This window comes from Leptidea sinapis, chromosome 31, assembly GCF_905404315.1.
Source record: "Leptidea sinapis chromosome 31, ilLepSina1.1, whole genome shotgun sequence".
In the NCBI taxonomy this organism is placed as follows: Eukaryota; Metazoa; Arthropoda; class Insecta; order Lepidoptera; family Pieridae; genus Leptidea; species Leptidea sinapis.
The window spans coordinates 7,131,937-7,150,645 of NC_066295.1; the positions used below are offsets into that span (position 1 = coordinate 7,131,937).

At 34.4% G+C, this 18,709-nt stretch overlaps 2 protein-coding genes across 2 annotated transcripts in view; one reads left to right on the top strand and one right to left on the bottom strand.

Annotated features, from left to right (window-relative positions):
- LOC126974096 (actin-histidine N-methyltransferase) overlaps positions 1–3,047 on the top strand; it is a 51,393-nt gene extending 48,346 nt beyond the window's left edge. The window contains exon 9 of the mRNA XM_050821502.1: positions 1,219–3,047. Coding sequence (XP_050677459.1) covers positions 1,219–1,324 — 106 coding nt within the window. The 3' untranslated portion in view covers positions 1,325–3,047. The remainder of the gene's footprint in view (positions 1–1,218) is intronic.
- A 1,968-nt stretch (positions 3,048–5,015) lies between these two features.
- The window catches only part of LOC126974097 (uncharacterized), a 36,403-nt gene continuing 22,709 nt past the window's right edge, over positions 5,016–18,709 (bottom strand). Inside the window, exons 5-13 of the mRNA XM_050821503.1 lie at positions 17,855–17,993; positions 17,008–17,091; positions 15,518–15,651; positions 14,880–15,016; positions 10,901–11,055; positions 9,736–9,814; positions 9,335–9,497; positions 8,094–8,250; positions 5,016–7,188 (exon numbers count right to left, since the gene is read on the bottom strand). Coding sequence (XP_050677460.1) covers positions 7,013–7,188; positions 8,094–8,250; positions 9,335–9,497; positions 9,736–9,814; positions 10,901–11,055; positions 14,880–15,016; positions 15,518–15,651; positions 17,008–17,091; positions 17,855–17,993 — 1,224 coding nt within the window. The 3' untranslated portion in view covers positions 5,016–7,012. The remainder of the gene's footprint in view (positions 7,189–8,093; positions 8,251–9,334; positions 9,498–9,735; positions 9,815–10,900; positions 11,056–14,879; positions 15,017–15,517; positions 15,652–17,007; positions 17,092–17,854; positions 17,994–18,709) is intronic.

Genomic DNA, 18,709 nt, shown 5'->3' on the forward strand with positions numbered 1-18,709 from the left:
TCTCCTCTCCTCTCCGCTTGATCCATTTCCACCGAGGCTAAGCGGAGAGGAGATGTCGAAATCTGATTGGTTATCAAAACGCATCTCGTCTCCTCTCCGCTTTTGGTGGAAACCGGGCAATTAATGTGGCAAGAGTTTCTCGCCGCCTCCGCAATCCCGCCGCGACCACTATTCATGCAATTGGATCGAAATATCGGTAATTTTTTGAAAATCTTTGAATACAGAATTACTAACTTTTAAAAATAACATTAAGTCTTCTTTCAGTTAATACCCTATCTACAATATTTAAGGTACTTCCCCTTCATGTACCATAACTTTGGGACACCCTGTATATTGTGAGTACCCGTCCTAATAATAACTATGTTAAAATTACTTGTTTAACGTTAAACACTACCACTAATTGGAAAATATGTGCCCAAGACCTGAGAAGAATAATAAATGAAAAACGCTACCAATTCGGTGGGCTTCTTTATTAAAATAAAATTTCGTCACAAAAGTAGAATCTCGTAGAATAAAATTGATTAATAAATAGCCTGAGAGCGGTCGCTCCATTCCCAAACTGGTATCATTAAGAGTCATTTACGTAATAGTAAACTTGACCACATAAAAATAAATTAAATTAAATAATTAAAACAAATTTTTGAAATATGTGTTACCACATGTTTGCTTTGTACATTTTCTGAGATAATGTTGTTAAAGAATTTACTTTTGCCGCTAAAATAACAAATCGATTAAAATCAGTATTGCTTATTTTAAAATGACGATCACGCATAAAAATATGTATAAACATATTTTCTTCTTCTTACTCTTCATTTACTTTGTACAATAAGTACAAAGTAAATGAAGCGTATATTGCGTTATATCTACGCGTGTCGGACTTTTCCAGTGACATTGACAATTTAATTTCTGTATCAAAATTTGTGGACGCTGTGGTCCGGCGTCCGTTGGACGGTTGGCTCAGTTGGTAAGACCGCTCGGTCGGAACCAGACAGGCGCGGGTTCGAGTACCGTGTCGTTCATAAATTTTGGTAACAAATTAAATTTGTATATTTAATCCTAGAAGTGAGTGTATATCACTTAAAAATAACAAACTGTTCCCAATGACACTTTACAAAATCATAAAATTATTTTTATTTAATTGAATAAAGTCTCAGGTTATCTATTATTTTTGATTAAATTATATTTAATAAATAATAACACAATCAAATATGTTTTCAGGAAAAATGCTAAACTTCTGAAACAGTGTGAAGTCCAGTTATTAGAAGGAGCTATCAAATATTTAACTCAAGCCTTAGAACAATTCCCGCAAGATGAGTCGAAGTGAACATTTCATATCTAATCATAGATATTTATATTTGTTTTTTGTGGTGAATACCAAGGCTTGAAAATAGATAAATCTAAAATATTAAACCGAAATTATATATTATGGTTAATTCAATGACGTGCTATATACATTTAAAGACATAATCATTCGCAGTCTGATAGCGAAACGGCATAATTGTGCTTAAATACAATATAAGCACACTTTTCTCCTCATTCGTGTGTCAACTGTCACTGTCTGAATCAAATCTAAAGTAAATAAATGTTTATACATTGCTGCTTTTATTGACCAACAATATTTTAAACAACTGGAGTAAATGCCGCAATGTATAGATATAGCAGTGGAAGCTGAATAAGGTGTAATTTGTGGCAAGTTCCTTCACAGCGGTTTTTTTTTACATCGCCGAGTCTTTTTACAGGGAAAAGTATAAATTTTATTGATATTTAGCTCCATCATACTAGACATTCGTACTGTCTATAATTTGGTTGGTTGGTACTTTCGACTCGTTTGGACTCTTGCGGTTAATTGGTTAATGAGGGTTATAAAACAAGTCCCTTACTGTCTTATTAATAAACGCATTGTAAAGTTACTCCAAGTTTAAAATTACTTCTCCCTGTCATGTTATTCCATAGTGACAAAGTTAAGATAAGGACAATGAGTTTTAAATTTGGAATAACTTTATACTGCGTTTTTTAATAAGTAGGCGTTACTTTGCGGAAATTCATAATTATCCAAATGATTTGAGTTTTCTTTGGTGTTACCGATAAATTTGATAAATTTTGTTTCATTTGTACTTGCCTTATGTTTAATTGTATATAAAATCGTTATATTTTGTATTATATTCACTCCTACTTTGTTTATATTGAAGTGGAAACTTTATTGGCTTGTGTAATATAAATTATGTGTTACAATGTGTATATAACTTAAGCTGTTTGTTTTCCAATAAATAAAATAAAATAAATAAATAAATTCCGCCAATATTTGTCTTTAAACAATTCAAAATTTTTAAAAACATAGTTTGGATTTACACTCCGAAGGAAATACTCGTTTTTTACCGTTGAATATAGAACTGGTTCCAAGCCTTGGTGAAGCCTAGTCAATAGTGAAAAAAAAGTAAAATACTAATAGTACTTGCAATTACAGACCAGTACAGTTAGCAAAAAAAGTATTAGTAGCTTTCGCTTGCAATTCTACTCTTTGATTGTTTCGAATATGTTGTTTTATTAATTTGGTACGGGTTTTTGCACGCAGTACTGCCTAAGAATAAGGTAGTAGTAAGTCTTTCGATTTGGCTTAAACCATAGTTTCTCAACCTTATTTTGCTCACCGCCCACTTTAAGAATATGTTTTTTTTTATTTTACTTTAGTACGTGATTAGCGTGTATTTTTTAATCTACCCACGCCTTATTTGCGCCATCTCAATTCCCTCTAATTTTCTCTGGGTCTTCTACTGCCCCCCCGAAAGTCTCAAACGCCCACAAGGGGGCGTTATCGCCCACGTTGAGAACCTATGGCTTAAACCATATTATATTGTCAAAGTAAATCAAATTTACTAACTAGTATTATAAAGCACTGTATGTTAAGTCATATTAATTTATTTATACGCTCTCTCAATCATGTATTATTATTTTGTTATTATAAATATTTTTTTATATATAATCATCTGTTTTAAGTTTTTTGATTGTTGTTTAGGTGTGCGCTTTATAAATGTGTTGATTTATAAAAAGGCATTTAATTTCTCAAAATAGATTCCTTTAGAATTATTTCTGATGTCATTTCTAATATACTAGACACTACAAGCGCTTCCGAAACAAATGGCGCTCTGAGAGAGAAGAAGCAGCGCAAGAAACTCTCCCAGGAAGAGTATTTAAATATATTTATAGATAATGCCTGAACAGTGGCTGGGACTTTATTATAAAAGTATATACATTTACCCTTAAAGCTATAATGTATCTTATGAAGCCTACTAGAATTGTTAGTTACAAGCAATCCCTTATTTCTAGTGTTATAATAATGGAAATCACTATTAAGAGCAAAAAGGTGACGATTTTTGTGAACGTATATTAAAGTTTCATAAATGTACTGACAATGAACAGTCATAATATTTATTTCTTTAAATTTTTCTTTTTGAGACTGTCTATAACCAAGCTGATATATAGCACGAACAGCTCTCTTTTGCAGAGCAAACACTATATCAATGTCAGCAGCATGACCCCACAGTAATATACCGTACGTCATGATGCTGTAAAAATATCTGAAGTACACTAACCTGGCGGTCGCAACATTCGTGTACTCTCTATTTTTCCCCCACTGAAGTTTTTTTATCTAACGTGATACCTAAAAAGACCGTAGTGTCCACAAGTTCCAATCTCTGGTCATTTATAAGTACGTTGGTTTGTACCTCCGCTGTTTGTATGTTTGCTGTTTGATGTAATAAACTGTAAACACTTTGTTACTCTTTAAGTGCAGATTATTCGTCTCAAACCGATGCACAATCTTTGAGAGTGTATTATTTACCTCGTCATCAATATCTGCACGTCGTTTCACTTTAAAATAAGTGAAGTATCTTTAGCAAACAATACAATCTCATGGCAATCATCTACCACACGGTAAATGGTTAATATATATATAAGAAACAAGAAAGGACCGAGAATAGAACCCTGCGCACCACCTATTCCTACAGGTTTACCCGAAGACCGTTTGCCATTTACATTGACTATCTGAACTCTTGCGCTTAAAGTTTAATAGATTTAGGGCTGTATTTTTTACTCCATAATGCCTTAGAGTCTAATACTCGCATTAATTGTTGATAAGCCCCTTATGAAATTGATTTTTGTTCAATAATTTACAAAAATGCATTTTTAGCTGCTGAAGCAAAGTTTATTAAATTACTAAAGACAGGCAGCACTGAAATAAGCAGGGTCAAATGAACTGCCCGATTTAAACAAAGGTATAACTGCTGTATTTCATGAGGTCAGAGAACACACCCTCATCTATGCATTCGTTAAATATTATTTCTCATTCAGGTGCTATAATGTCAAGTATGTATTTTAAAATATCAGTCGAATGGCCCCATAGGTCCTTTGTGTTTTTTTAGGATTTGAAGATTTTTAGTATATAGCTTTAACATACTTAAATTTCATATCAATGGAAGATACTTGTACATGTAATTTAAGCATATCATGCATGTGCTGCTTTTGGTGAAGAGTTAAGATCTTTGGTCGTGATAATTGGGATTTCGGAGAAGTATTTATCATATATATTTGCAATTTCTGTTTCCGAATTTATAACGCGATTATTAATATTTAAACAGATAGAGGTGTTACGGCAATTCGATCTACCAGAATCATTGTTAAATACATTCCACAAAAATTATTAAATTGTGCTTACCTAGTTACTAGTCCAACTTGAGAGTTGAATTAAATTTTTGTTTTCACAGTCAGTTTATATTCGGATTCGAGACCCTTAATAATTTTTGTATGTACCTACTACTACTTTTACTGAAATAAACTATATCGAACAAAAAGAACATTAATTTTGCTCCTTCAAACGTAGTTGTTAATTTCTTATTTTTTATTTTAGTTTAGTTTAGTTTTTTTCTTTTTTATTTTAGTTAAGGACAAAAATAAGACACTTATTGTTTTCAGTTTTATTATATCTTATTACAAAATAATAGTCACTACAATAAGTACAATTAAATATATTACTATGTACAAAATAACTATAATAAAGGCATCACTTATTTAAATTAAGGAAATGGATTAAATCGTTGGATACAATAATTTCCCACTATTTATTATAATAAATTTTGTATTGTTACGCAGAGGCGCGCGTGAAACTGTTTCAACTCAAAAGAGCCAAGTACTTGGTACCATTGTAGCTAATTTTAGGTCAATCTTGAGGGAAAGTGTAAAGTATAGTAGCCTCCAGAGGATTTACAAGGGTGTTGCAGTGAGTATAATTATTAATTTAAGTATAAATGGAGAATAAATAACGACATAAAGGAGGAGATACATTTTAAAAGTTCTAAAATATAAATCCTCACAATTTGTCCGCTTTTTACTTATATCTACTTAAAATCTATGCAAAATAAATTATTATAATTATTATTCTAAATAATATAATGTCACAGTCAGGAAAGATAATTACATATGATTAATTCTTAAGAGCAAACTTAATTTGCCTTTATATGATAATAATTCAAAATTATTTAATTCCTGTAATATAATTTATAGGGTAAATTGATCGCTGATATTATTACTCAAAGCATTTTTCATCAAATTCGAATTTAAAATTTATATTTTCAGACTGTTTTATATTAAATTCCATCCAACGCAAAAAACTTGAGTTTTCTAGGAATTGTTAGTCTCGGCAGTCTGAAACTAATCTTAAAGAAGGCAACTACTTTGTGGAACCTACAGATAATTAACCTTAACTTGATAATTAACTTTAGTAAGGCAGCGAAATGACAATTTAATCGCAATTATTCTTTTTTTTGGTTCAATTATAAGTGTCTAGATATTATGTCAAAAAGTACGCAAATATTGACGTACTATCATAGACATTACCCTCACAGTTGTGTGTGAATGACAGATAAAATAAAATAACCTGTCAATGACATGTCATTTTGGAAGTTGACGTTAAGCTTTTAAACAATTTTGTCTTGGCCCAATCAGATCTTCGCACTAAAGTTAACTTAACACTGATATCATTTATACGTCTAGTAAAGTCTATTGCTTGTTAGACAACCGATAAAACATGTCAGGTTTATTACTTTAGTGTGCGTGACAAGCTACGTCTTACACTCGCTATTTGTACTTATGACACTTTGTGTTAGTGTGCGTGCATTGCTCAAAATAGACTCAACTTTTAAACAATTAACTCTAAACTCAATTTGTTTTGACGTTTTCATAGCTGTCATAGTCTGCCTAGACCATAGTGTCTCAACCTTATTTTGCTCACCGCCCACTTTGAGAATATGTTTCTTTCTAGAGTATTTTCGTGTATTTTTTTGCGTTTTTAGACTATATTTTTTAATCTAGCCACGCCCCATCTGCGCCATCTCAATGCCCCCTAATTTTCTCTGGGTCTTCTACTGCCCCCCCGAAAGTCTCAAACGCCCACGAGGGGGCGTTATCGCCCACGTTGAGAACCTATGGTCTAGACGTATACATGATCTAAGGTTTCTGCTGTATATAGATATATTTCTGGGAAAGAGGTATGTAAGTATAAGCATACGTTCCTAATGGTAATTTGGATTTTCATTACCTATACTAAATTGAAATTGGGAGCATAGAGAAGAAGTACCGAACGCTAAAACGGACACTATTGTACCATGTATTACAAATTTAATATCTTATTTAGTCATTATTTAGGTACTATTTTTTTAACAATGTCAGTTAATCTTGTGTCATAACGTCATATTTATGACAGATAATAAAAATCCTGTAATAAAGGTTTAAAGAGGTTTTTCTCAGCTACTTGTAAGTATTTAAAAACTCATATAATATATATCTTAAAATTATATACTTACTCTGGTCGAATTACCTTTAGTAATAACGATTCGATGTAAATCACAGTCTACGTGACAATAACACTGTCAGTTATCACAAACTGTCTTCGCAACTAAGCACTTCAATATGTCACACGATTTGAGGTGATATGCTACCGCAATAAGGCTTAGAATCTCATTTACTTAATGCGTCCCTTGTGCGGTACGTAGGCATGTAGGGGCGTTCTTCGTTCACTTCTTTGCCAACCCCGTGCTGCTACTAACAGGGCGACAAGTAGTGCCGCTATCAATAACCCACATGATACTATCATAGCTGATAACGCTGATGTCTTCATGCATGTTTGTCCTTCAGACCCTTAAAGCAATAAAAAAAATTTTTCAGTATACTCGATTACAAGAAAACCCCCATTAGGCTTATGGGAAAAACAATCTTGATTTAGCTAAGACCTCCATTTTATTAATAGTACACTATTAAAAATTTAAGTCCGGCTTTTTATTCAGTCACTTTATTCGAAACACGAAGTGCATTATGCCATTATCTTAGATTCTAAGACTTAGAACGTTAACACTTTTGACAAAGGTGGTAGATTAAAAAAAATCGACTGTCATCTGTCAAACTGTGCTTCGTATTTTGTGAGTGGCAGACTTGTGGACTATTTTAATGTAGAGAACCTGACTAGCGAGTCACCTCATGTTATGTGATCACTATGTTCGAGATCAAACACAGATTGGCGCAGCAGATCTATCATTAATATTCTAGTTGAATACTTGAAACTTTTAGCAGAATAGTTTTCGAATTTATGTTTGGTTAGCGGCTGAATGAAATATGTTGATTAAATAAAACCTGTATCTATATTGCTGGGCATCAACACCAACTTCGGGTCCTTATTAACTTTTTCCTTCGGCATATTCACGTGGCCTGAGAAACTCAAACATACATTTGTGAAAACACGGTAGTGGGACGCCGATTATACATCATGTTATCCACACATATTGAAAGGATTTTGATCATATACAGAAGAAAGTCCAAGATTAGAATCTCCAAGGTAAAAATAAACATAGCCGCTCTAAGGAATCTGGCGACAAGCAGTCATTGAAGCAAAACCTATTGAGAATACTTGGAGCGAAGTTGAAAAGTGGGGACTTCGAAATACATGACCTTAAGGTTTAAGTATCTGTGTTTGATATGGTATTACATCATATAGAATTCCTAAAAAATGTAAATGTAATTGAAATAGTAAAATTCTTTGATATTCATACCAGTTTTCGTAATCTCATCATCCTCTTCTCCTTCCTGTAACACCCGCAATGATTGAAAGAGAGAGATGTTCTCGGAGAGTCTCGGCGCGACACTCGCCGGCGTGTCCACCGAACGACGGCTCACACTTTTCATATTGCGCCAGTGACATGGCTGGGACTGTACAATAAAGGTTATTTAGTTTATGGCTAACTGTCATCTCATACTTTTTATAACATTGTTGTCGAAACAAGCAGATGACCCATTTATATGTAAAGTGGCATTATCTGGCAATAAAGCTGAGTTTTCACTTGAATTTTGGTCACACACATCCGAAATCCGCGTCTAAGTAGCGCTTTTTATCACAATCAATACGATTAATCATAATAATTATAATAAGGGAAGGATAGGAAGGGATAGGAAGGGAAGGAAGGGAAGATTAAATATAATAAGGGAAAGACTGAAGTGCAAGATCATAAAAGGGAAGGATGCCCACAAATAGGTTTTAAGACGAAATGGGTGCTTGTATTTTATGTATTTATAAAGAACTACCTCAAAACACAAACATATATAAATATATTTAAGGACACCTGCTAGAGTCCAACCTCTAAATTGTTGATTAGAATAATTTAGATGATCCCGATTGGTTTCGATAAAATGATGCGAATGAGTAAGTTATGAATAGAAACGCGTTCGGATCGTATGCTGTCGTCCGAGTGCGCTCGGATACACTAGCGTCGGAGTAGTGACACATCAAAATAATATCAGCTAATTAGTGCTGCGTTCGAGATAGGTACAGGCCGATGAGCAGCATTAGTTACCTATAGGCACTGACCTCTGTCTACTATATACCACTGGACTGGCGGCTATCAAAGTGCTTATGTGCCTTTTTGATATTCGCCATTTTGGCGCTGTTGGCCATGTAGTGATGCCAACCTCAGCAAACATCGACAGATAGTGGGAAACTATTTACAAAAAATTGATTCTTGAAGTATAAATAATTCAAAATGCAAAAATACTTCAGAGTATTGTACGGTCCTATGCAGCCTTATACTATATATTATTAAATTAAGCATTATACGTCAAAATTAGTTCTCTGGACACTCGCGAGTGGCGCTTCAAAGAGTCACAAAAAATTTGCTGTCAAACATATGGAACAGCCTGTCCAGTGGTATAGGTATAGAGTATGGAATCACAATATATTAATCAGTTCGATCATTAGTTCATATTCATTGCAACCACATTTTTTCAAATATAAACTCACAGGGCATCTTCCGTGACACATGCGGACATCACATTCTATGTACAGTGCTGGTGAACCGGTGAACCTGAACGTCTTCATATACGCGTACACTTGAGTCTCAAACACGCCCGACTCTGACCACGAACCTCGGAAACGGGAAATGAGTTTGTCGTCCACCGGACATCTGTGGATCATTAGGTTTAACAGTTGGACTTATTAATACTTGCCAATAAAACTGACGATGTAATTATTGTGTGTGTCTGTTTATTAAACTGTGTAAAGAACGAGTCGACCCGTCACGTCCTTAGTCCCTTGACGAAAACACCCTTGGGCCTGGGGCATCCCTATTCTTATTACGCCCCGAGTAAGTAAAATAACTACAAAAAGAATATTTAATTATACAAAATTTAAATAATTCTCACCCGTATTCGTCAATGAGTTGGATTCTTTTCGCAGCTCCGTTGTGAGCGAAGCAATCATTAACTACAATATCGAATCCATCTGAAAAAATTTAAGTAATGTAAAGTATTCTTTTTTTTACCCTTTTAATCCATTAAAGTTTGTTTCAGTCGATGACCACAAAACGATCATATAATTTTTTACCTACAATTTTTATAATGGAAATATTCCACGATAGTCACTGACGTGGAATATTGTGTTTAGTGAACCTACCGACTGAGCTATAGGTCCTGGAAGGCTTCGAATACCGATTGATGCAAACATTTATATGATTAATAAGAAAGTTTGTTTCCGAGTCATGAATGTTCACGTAATCCAATTCAAAAAATAATTGTAAGCTTTTTGCGATGCATAGTCCTCCACAATTAGTATAATTACCAGTTTGTACCGGTTTTCCATGATTCTGTTATTCAACACGTTTACCGATCATTCCGCCAGCAACTGTTCTATATGATTGCAAGAGATCAACGTACTGCCGAATATATTGTAATAGCACACGCGACCATGTTGTAGCAAACCGCTAGACAGCCGTCCTTCGCGGCCCAGTGGCTTATAATGCTATTTTTGTTTATTTATTTTTTATATCTATACTAATTATTTGTAACGCGTTCCATTCTAGAACTATACAGTCGGATTTGAATAATTATTTTTATCTATGGTAGCTAGATACATAAAAAGACGAATTTATTATTGCGCTAGACTAATTTCGAGCCAATCGGTGATCGTCCATTCTAGTGCTGAGTGGATGTGCTAGCCAAAAATTCTGAGCGGCATGGCACTACAATTATTGTGCTCGTCCCTTTGAGACATAAGATATTAAGTCTCATTTGCCTAGTAATTTCACTAGCTACGGCGCCCTTCAGACCGAAACCCAATAATGCTTACACAGTAATGCTTCACAGCAGAAAGTTCCGCCATGATACCCATAATCTAGCCGGCATTCTGTGCGAAGAAGTTGTTGTAATTTGAAGTCCGCCTTAAGAGATTCTACTTTGCTTAAAGCTAGATGTCCTTTGAAAATGGCTCTTGGTAAGTAAATATAAAAAAAGATATTCAATAATGTTGCAAAAATACGCAACGACATATTTTATGACATAATTTTGAAAAGCTTATCAGAATGGTTCATACCATAAGCACTTCTCATATAAATGAGCAGGGTCAACGGATCACCAACCCGCACTGGGCCTGCAACCCTGGCTCCAGTGGCGCCATACCCTGACCTGATCTCCATGTAGCACTCCGGCGGTTGCAGGGTAAATACTACTGGATTACCCGTTGCTACCCTGCAAATAATGTTATGATTAAATTGTATTTGGAATGGACTGGCAGCAGATTTTGTTATGCCTACTACTGGGATAGGTCGAGTTATTAAGTCTATTGGGCGATGTATATGCTTTCACAACAGGAACTCAGAAAATGTACAAAATACAAATTGTGTTGCGAAATAGTTTTTAACTTACTTAAGTACCTAAGTTAAAAACTATTTCGCATTATTGTATTAATACAAAACACAAAAAACTATCTGGTTTTTAGTTTTTTGTCTTTTGTATTAAGATTAAGCATATAATTTGTTTTCATTAAATAACTTTTTTTTGTGTGAATGTGCGGTAAAGTTTTACTTCCAAAGTAAATTTGTTTTTATTTCATATTATTTCAAATAAAAAATATGAATGAACGTGTGTGGTAGAGGTAACGCGACGGCATATTATATTATTTTCTAAATAATAACATTCAGTGATCGCCCCCAGGAACAAACTTAAGTGATTGAATCAATAGGTAATTAAAAGAAAATGAGATCCTGATTGAGTGATTCATTTCGGAATAAAAACATTTTAATTTAAATTTAATTCGAACCTACTTCCATTTATCATCAAACGTACATTCAATTTTGTAGAATCGATAGTTTTTCGATGTATTCACTTTATTTATTTTTAATAGGTTTGACCTCAATGCATGTGCTTAGTCTACGCCTTATGTTAGTTTTTTACAAAATAAATATATACTCAAATTCAAATTCTATACCTACAGACAATCACTAATTAAAAAAAAAATAATTTAAACTGCGTTCATAGATTTTTAAACAATTGCCTGATTGGACAGGTAATCGAACCCGCTACACGTAAAAACTAATAGTAGTAATTTAGCTTTATTATACCTACTGATCGAAAGGCTTTATCATAAGGCTAATTTTTTGCTACATAATTAAGCATCGGAAATAAAATGAACACCATGAATTTTAACATTCGAATTCGAAAATTTTGTTCAGAAAAATGAAAAGCTGACAATTTAAAAATCTATGAATGCGCTTCAAATTGTTTTTAAAATTAATATAATGTCTTTTTTTAGCAAAATGTTACATGTGCAATATTTTAGGTACTTCCCCTCCATGTAACATAATCGTTGGACATTCTGTATGTTCTAGTTCTATACAGGATGAATATTTCAGGTGGATGGCTATGAAACTATGAGGAATATCGATAAGTTACTATAAGAAGTTTTGGGCCCAATTTTGATAGAAACTAAAACTGCAACATTCCTTGCGAGGAATCGAACCCGTTGATTAAAAAAATTACTTATTATTAATAACACGCCTTTAGTAGTAGACCATTCGATAGTGTCGCTAATAAAGATCAAAATCCAAGAAGTCATGACATAGGTACGGCAAACATAAGTAATAAGTTGGATTTTAATAAACTACTTCTAATTTTAAGGAATTTATACCATGTTCTACATGATGCTCAATGCTTTTGCTCACACACACCCGCAGCCTTCACTACATTCAATTGTTTATTATCTTTTCGCGGTTAAAGGCCACAGTAAAAGAAAAAATAAATGTAATTAAAATTCGCATACACATATAATGTAGGCACTCAATAACTATTGTGTTTATATAATATGTTTGTATTTGTTTGTTTGTTTTTAATAATTTTGATTTATTTTTTAACTTACATATTATGTAAGTCATTGAGTATTTGACGAGTATTTTTGTTGCATCAAAAAAAAAAACTTTAGGTTTAAACCTTCGTCTTCAGACACTGTTGTATTTGGGACGAGAAGATTTTACGGAGATTCCCGAATGCTACCAATCCGAGTGGATTCATTACTATACATGGATTGTAAATAAGATAATTTTTAAAACGATGCATAATGAGTTTCTTGGTATAGCTAAACCTTTTACGAAGAAGTGTTAAATGGACACGAATTATGAATGAAGTAATCTTGATTTGCTTCTTAGGTTATATCACTTGCGATGAGATTACTGTACATGAAGAATTTAAAATCAAGATTGCAAATCCCAAAGTATATCTTCCACAGAGAAAAATTTAAAAAACAGCATTGGATTTTTGAAAAACCAATACATTTAGCCAGAATTTAAATGCGTTGTTTTGTAAAAATACAAATTGAGAGGAACGGCTCAAGTGATGCGGAATGGTGAGGCAACCGCCCATGGACATCCAAGGGTCTACAGCCGGCCTTTAAAATGGGAGTTTGGAAAAACAGCAGCCGTTACTTAATTCCGAAAATTGCCTGTGCGAGGCAAGAAATCTCTTGCAAAACGCGCTGTTATGGATGCCAGACATCAATGTGATGCGGGTGATTTTTAACATTTTGACGAAATGTCACGTTATGGAGTTCTACCTCTGGTATGAACCCAAACAACTCTGAGCACTTCCCGTGGTAAATGCGGTAGAAGATGCAGATATAACTCATACCTTTACGCAAGGCCAAAGAATCAAGCCGATCGGAGATGACTTGATCGTTGATAATTTTATCTGCTCTTCGTTGTATGCGATCAAATGGAAGAAGCTAGTACTGGGGAGCACCTGCTCTAATGTGAGAACAGTACTCTATTTGGGGCCGAATTTGCGTCATATATAGTTGCAGGGGGTTAAGCCACCCAATTTGCGTTGCCAATAAGGTTAATACTTTTTTATCTTACTCGACATACTTATATTCACAATCCGTAAATGTAATATAAATAATAAATTAATGTACAGATAGTTTACTTTAGTGGTTCACTAGGTAATCGTGCTTTCACTACACGATTCGTTTCAATTCTAAATAATCCACCGCATTCGTTGTGTTACATTCAATATTAGTTTCTCAAGGTTGTAATGTTCCGGTAATTGAGTCAATTTGAGCATTTTATCGAATGGAAAGTGAGTACCGAAGCTACCGTAAACGTGTTTTATGTTTTGAGATTGAGTTCTTTGTATGAAACATTTTAATTATTAACTCTTTATTCCTTTCAATGACATACAAAGTATACTGTAACATTTTCGAACTAGCACAGATATTTTACATTACCAGTAGGACGCTAGGAGTGAAATTTGCAATCATTATTGTGTTTAAAGGGCGGTAAGACTTACGTTAGATTTGGTACGGTCAGACCATCGGATATCACGGTGGTCGCCTCGCACGAATTGGTACGGCGTCCTCGGTACGGTAACGTAACGATAATAATTTTGTGCGACACGGACGGACAATGCGACATACCATCGATTATGGTCCGCTATCAAACCGCGTCCGATGATTCTGTCGTATCAAATCCGATCATCTACACACGTCTTGCGCTAAACCTGAGTGAATCAACGCTAGTAGCGAAGATGTTCTACTTACTCGGGCAAGGTGCTCCAAGTACTTAGCTCATAGTACACGGTTCAAATTAAATTTTAATGATTACTTCTTTAACACAGATGCACTATCTATACTAAGCTAGCCGCGATGCGACGGAGCGTGACGATATAAAGAATTTAAGCCGGAATGTTATTGAGTTATATTGTCATAAATGAGGGTGATTCGGTCTCTTCTAACGAATCATCTTTGTCTAATACAGACGAAAGCAGTTAGAATAGGGAATCCATAATTTGTATATAAATTATTCAAATAAAAATGTTTCAAGCCTAAATCTTTGTTTACATTCTCGATCTCATTTCGTTGGCCCTACCTACTATAGTATGTCGTAATTTCCACATAATGTACCTTAACTCGTAGAAAAACAAATTAAGATAACATTACAGAAATTGATTCAAGGTTTTTTTTAAGAGACATATTTTTATAATGATGATCTGGACAAAAACTTTGATAAGAGAAAAAATATACTTACTCGACGTCAAGAAACGGAAATGTGACAGTTTTCCAGAAGTCGTATCCATATTCACATGTCACTTTGAAATGTTCGTCCAGTTCTTCTTCTATCAGTGAATTGTACTGAACCGTTATAGTGTTCCACATAAGATTCTTCTGCGACAAACATATATGTTAATATAATTATTACAACACATAAACACAATAATTAAAAATTATATCCATCAATGGTTTTTTTACAATAACGAACGAGACGAGCAGGACGTTCAGCTTGGTAACTGATGCGCCCTGCCCATACAATGCAGTGCCGCTCAGGATCCTTGATAATCCCAAAATTTCTGAGCGGTTCTCCACCTTGAGACATAAGATGCCTCAAATCTCATTTGCCCAGTAATTTCACTAGCTACCACGCGCTTCAGACCGAAACACAGTAATGCTTAACCATTACTGCTTCACGGTGGTAAAAGGCGCCGTTGTGGTACCCATAATCTAGCCGGCATCCTGTGCAAAGAGGCCTTCCACTGGTGAATGCTTAGTCACCTCTTACAACACCGTTGGACCTGGGACTTCCCTATTCTTTTTATATCTACGGAAAGTACAGGGCATGTAATAATCTCACTAACTACAATATCGTGCTAATCAAAGTAAAAAAATTACCGTTGGATGTTTTCTGGTGTCGTCATGTTGTCCATTCCTGCCCAAGGTACCGCAGCGGTTGAGCTGGATATAGAACTCGTAGTAATCTCGGCCTGACCCATTGATGTACATACAATCAGGGTCGTATGAGTAGCCTGATGGAAAAGCAGGATCAATAATCTCCCCAACATAAAATTGCTCCGCCACTACCATTTGGGGACGCGGCAAACCCACAGGAAAGAGGCCTTCATCCAGTTTAGGATCGCCAAAGGACTAAAACTATGATGATGTTTTTATGGCATTATAGGGCATTAAATAATTCAATTGATTTTTTTAGAAAATAAAATCTGATTTACCCTCAAATCGCGCCTAAAGAGGTTTTACTTCAAAACATTTGAATTTGAATTGTAATGTACCAGAATATACCGACAAGGGACGCATCAATGTAACCCCCTTTTTCATAATAGTCTGCTAACTTAAAGCATTGTTTATTCTCACTCTGTCTTCTTCTATTGACCTAAGTCAGAATGAGAAAAAACACTCCTAAGCGGCTGTTTAAAGTTAGCGGACCATTATGAATAAATGTTTATTAAAATATCCGCGGCTAACAACGACCTTGTTAAAGAATAATTCATCAAATGCATGCGTGTAATTGTTTTCTTAACGCCTATTAAATAAAATTGAATGAAACTTGTTTGAGGTGATAGCGATCGTTTGTCTCACGACATTTAACAATACTGTACTAATCTTATCTTCATATTTTAATAACGGGAAAATTCGCAAAAATGTTACTATTGCATACAATATAAATAAGGAGACAATTGTGTACTTAAGTATTCAGACGCTAGTAAAAGGCGTCACACACGACGAAGAAATTTTAAACAAAAACAACAAAATTCGTAATCTGATGCACTCTGTGCAACTATAGTAAGCACTTTAACACTACTGAACTTTTTAATAACAGTAAACGTTGCCTTGTAATGATTATCTATCTATCTACATTAAATAAAATACTTACGGAAGGTATAATAAATTAAAAGATAAATAAAATAAAAAATATAAATTATTATTATTAATTCTCTAAGTCCGTTATTAGAAGTACGTTCTTATAATAGCATTATTATAACCTAACTTAAGTAATGTGAATTTTGTGATGTAATAAATAAATAAATCTATTTTAAGTTATTGCTCATAATACAAACTACATGAACTATCAACGACTACGGTACTACATATTTTCATATTACACTTTCTAAAGATATTTTATATTCAGGCAACAGGATTCAAAAACCAAACAGGGTAAACAATTATTTAAAAATCAATGAACGTGGTTCAATTTTTTTTTTATTTAAATAAAGCTTTCTTACGTAAAATGTTACATATACAATATTTAATGTATTTCCCCTCCATGTGGTATAGCCGTGGGACACCCTGTATTGTTTGTGTCTGTGTGTGTGTTAAATAATATAATAAAATGAATGTTTCCTATTAGCGTAGTATTTATTATTTACCTGCAGAATACACCAAGCCACTGAAGGAACCGTTGAAACCGACTCGAATCTTCATGAAGTCATCCTGACATTCTGCTTCTATATCTGAAAAAGTAAAATGTTATGACAAAGGATACACCTTTACGTACCCAAAAATATCAGGTAGGATGTAATGTGAACTAAATATTAATTGTAACTATGTATTTATGTATTTTATCAACAAGGTCAACACGCATGAACATCTGCTTTTACTTACCTTACTATATATGATAACAAAATAAAATATTTAATAAAAATTATTGAAAAAATAAGTACTTTCGCAACTGGGTTTAGTCTCAAGATAGATATTAACTATGCAAACATTTCTTGTATAGTTATGCATCAAGTTTTATTTAGCACAATTTCCATAATAAAAAGACATAAGAAATATTGGTTGGGACTATTAAATTTGTCACACACAAAAACATATTATTGATTTGGAGACAAATATTTATAATATGCGAAACACGAGAATTACTGCCGACAAACTGCTGTGCATAGTTTGGCAGAATACTATATATATATACCAGTAGGAGGCTCCTTTTGCACCGGATGCCGGTTAGATTATGGGTACCTCAACGGCGCCTATTTCTGCCGTGAAGCAGCAATGTGTAAGCATTATTATGTTTCGGTCTGAAGGGCGCCGAAATCACTGGGCAAATGAGAATAACCATCTTATGTCTCAAGGTGACGAGCTCAGCTCTGAATTTTTGGCATTTCAAGAATACTGAGCGACACTGCATTGTAATGGGCGTATCAATTACCATCAGCTGAACGTCCTGCTCGTCTTGGCCCTTTGTTTCATAAAATGATTAAAAAAATTACTAACATTGTACTCGACTCCCGTTGGTTCGGTGTCGTCTGTATTCTCTTTCCCAAGCGGGTGGTTCCCGCCAGGCTGTCTCCGCGGCCGGAGACCGGGGCTTGATGCTCACTGGAATGTAGCTGTTCTTGTCGGAAAGAAAAACCTGACAGCAAAATATAAAGTTTTATTAATAAAATATTGGTCAGAAATATCTTGTCATGCACATTTAATTTGTTGAATCGTTGACCTTCAAGTTCTGAGCAAACTCGCCTTAACCGTCCCAAATCGACAGTGCCCCAGCGCACTAGATTCTTCAGATACACCAAAACCGAGAGTGTCGTTCGGCACCCTATTTCCTCACCAAGTTCTGTTTATAATATGGTTTATTTTGCATGGTCTTATAGCTTGTTTTAATAGCTTTCAGATACATTCACTCAAACCATCCTAATTATAACCAATCTATTGCTACAAGTAAAATGATACGCATTGCCAGAACGCTGCGCGAGCGCCAAAATCGCGCTGATCTATACCGTATCAGATGAGAGAGCGCCGATTCGCTTTGGATATAACGTCATTGATGTAAGAACAAAAATAACCCGTCAAACAAATCTGTCTATTGAGTTATATCATATTTGCTCTCCGCCGGTTATAAACCAGCAACGCCTCCCTTGACCTCGGATAGTGTAAAATATCCATGAACAGCTCTTAGTTATGATCGGGTGAGCCACTTGCCTGTTAGAGCTCTCTAATGCAAGAAATAGTGGCAACATTGCCACAATACCAAAAGAAAAGTCTGTTGATTCCATCACTTCCAAGCTTCAAAGTATTTTTAGCTGGTATACCTAAAAGTTTAACGGATTAAAAGTATAAAATAGTGTG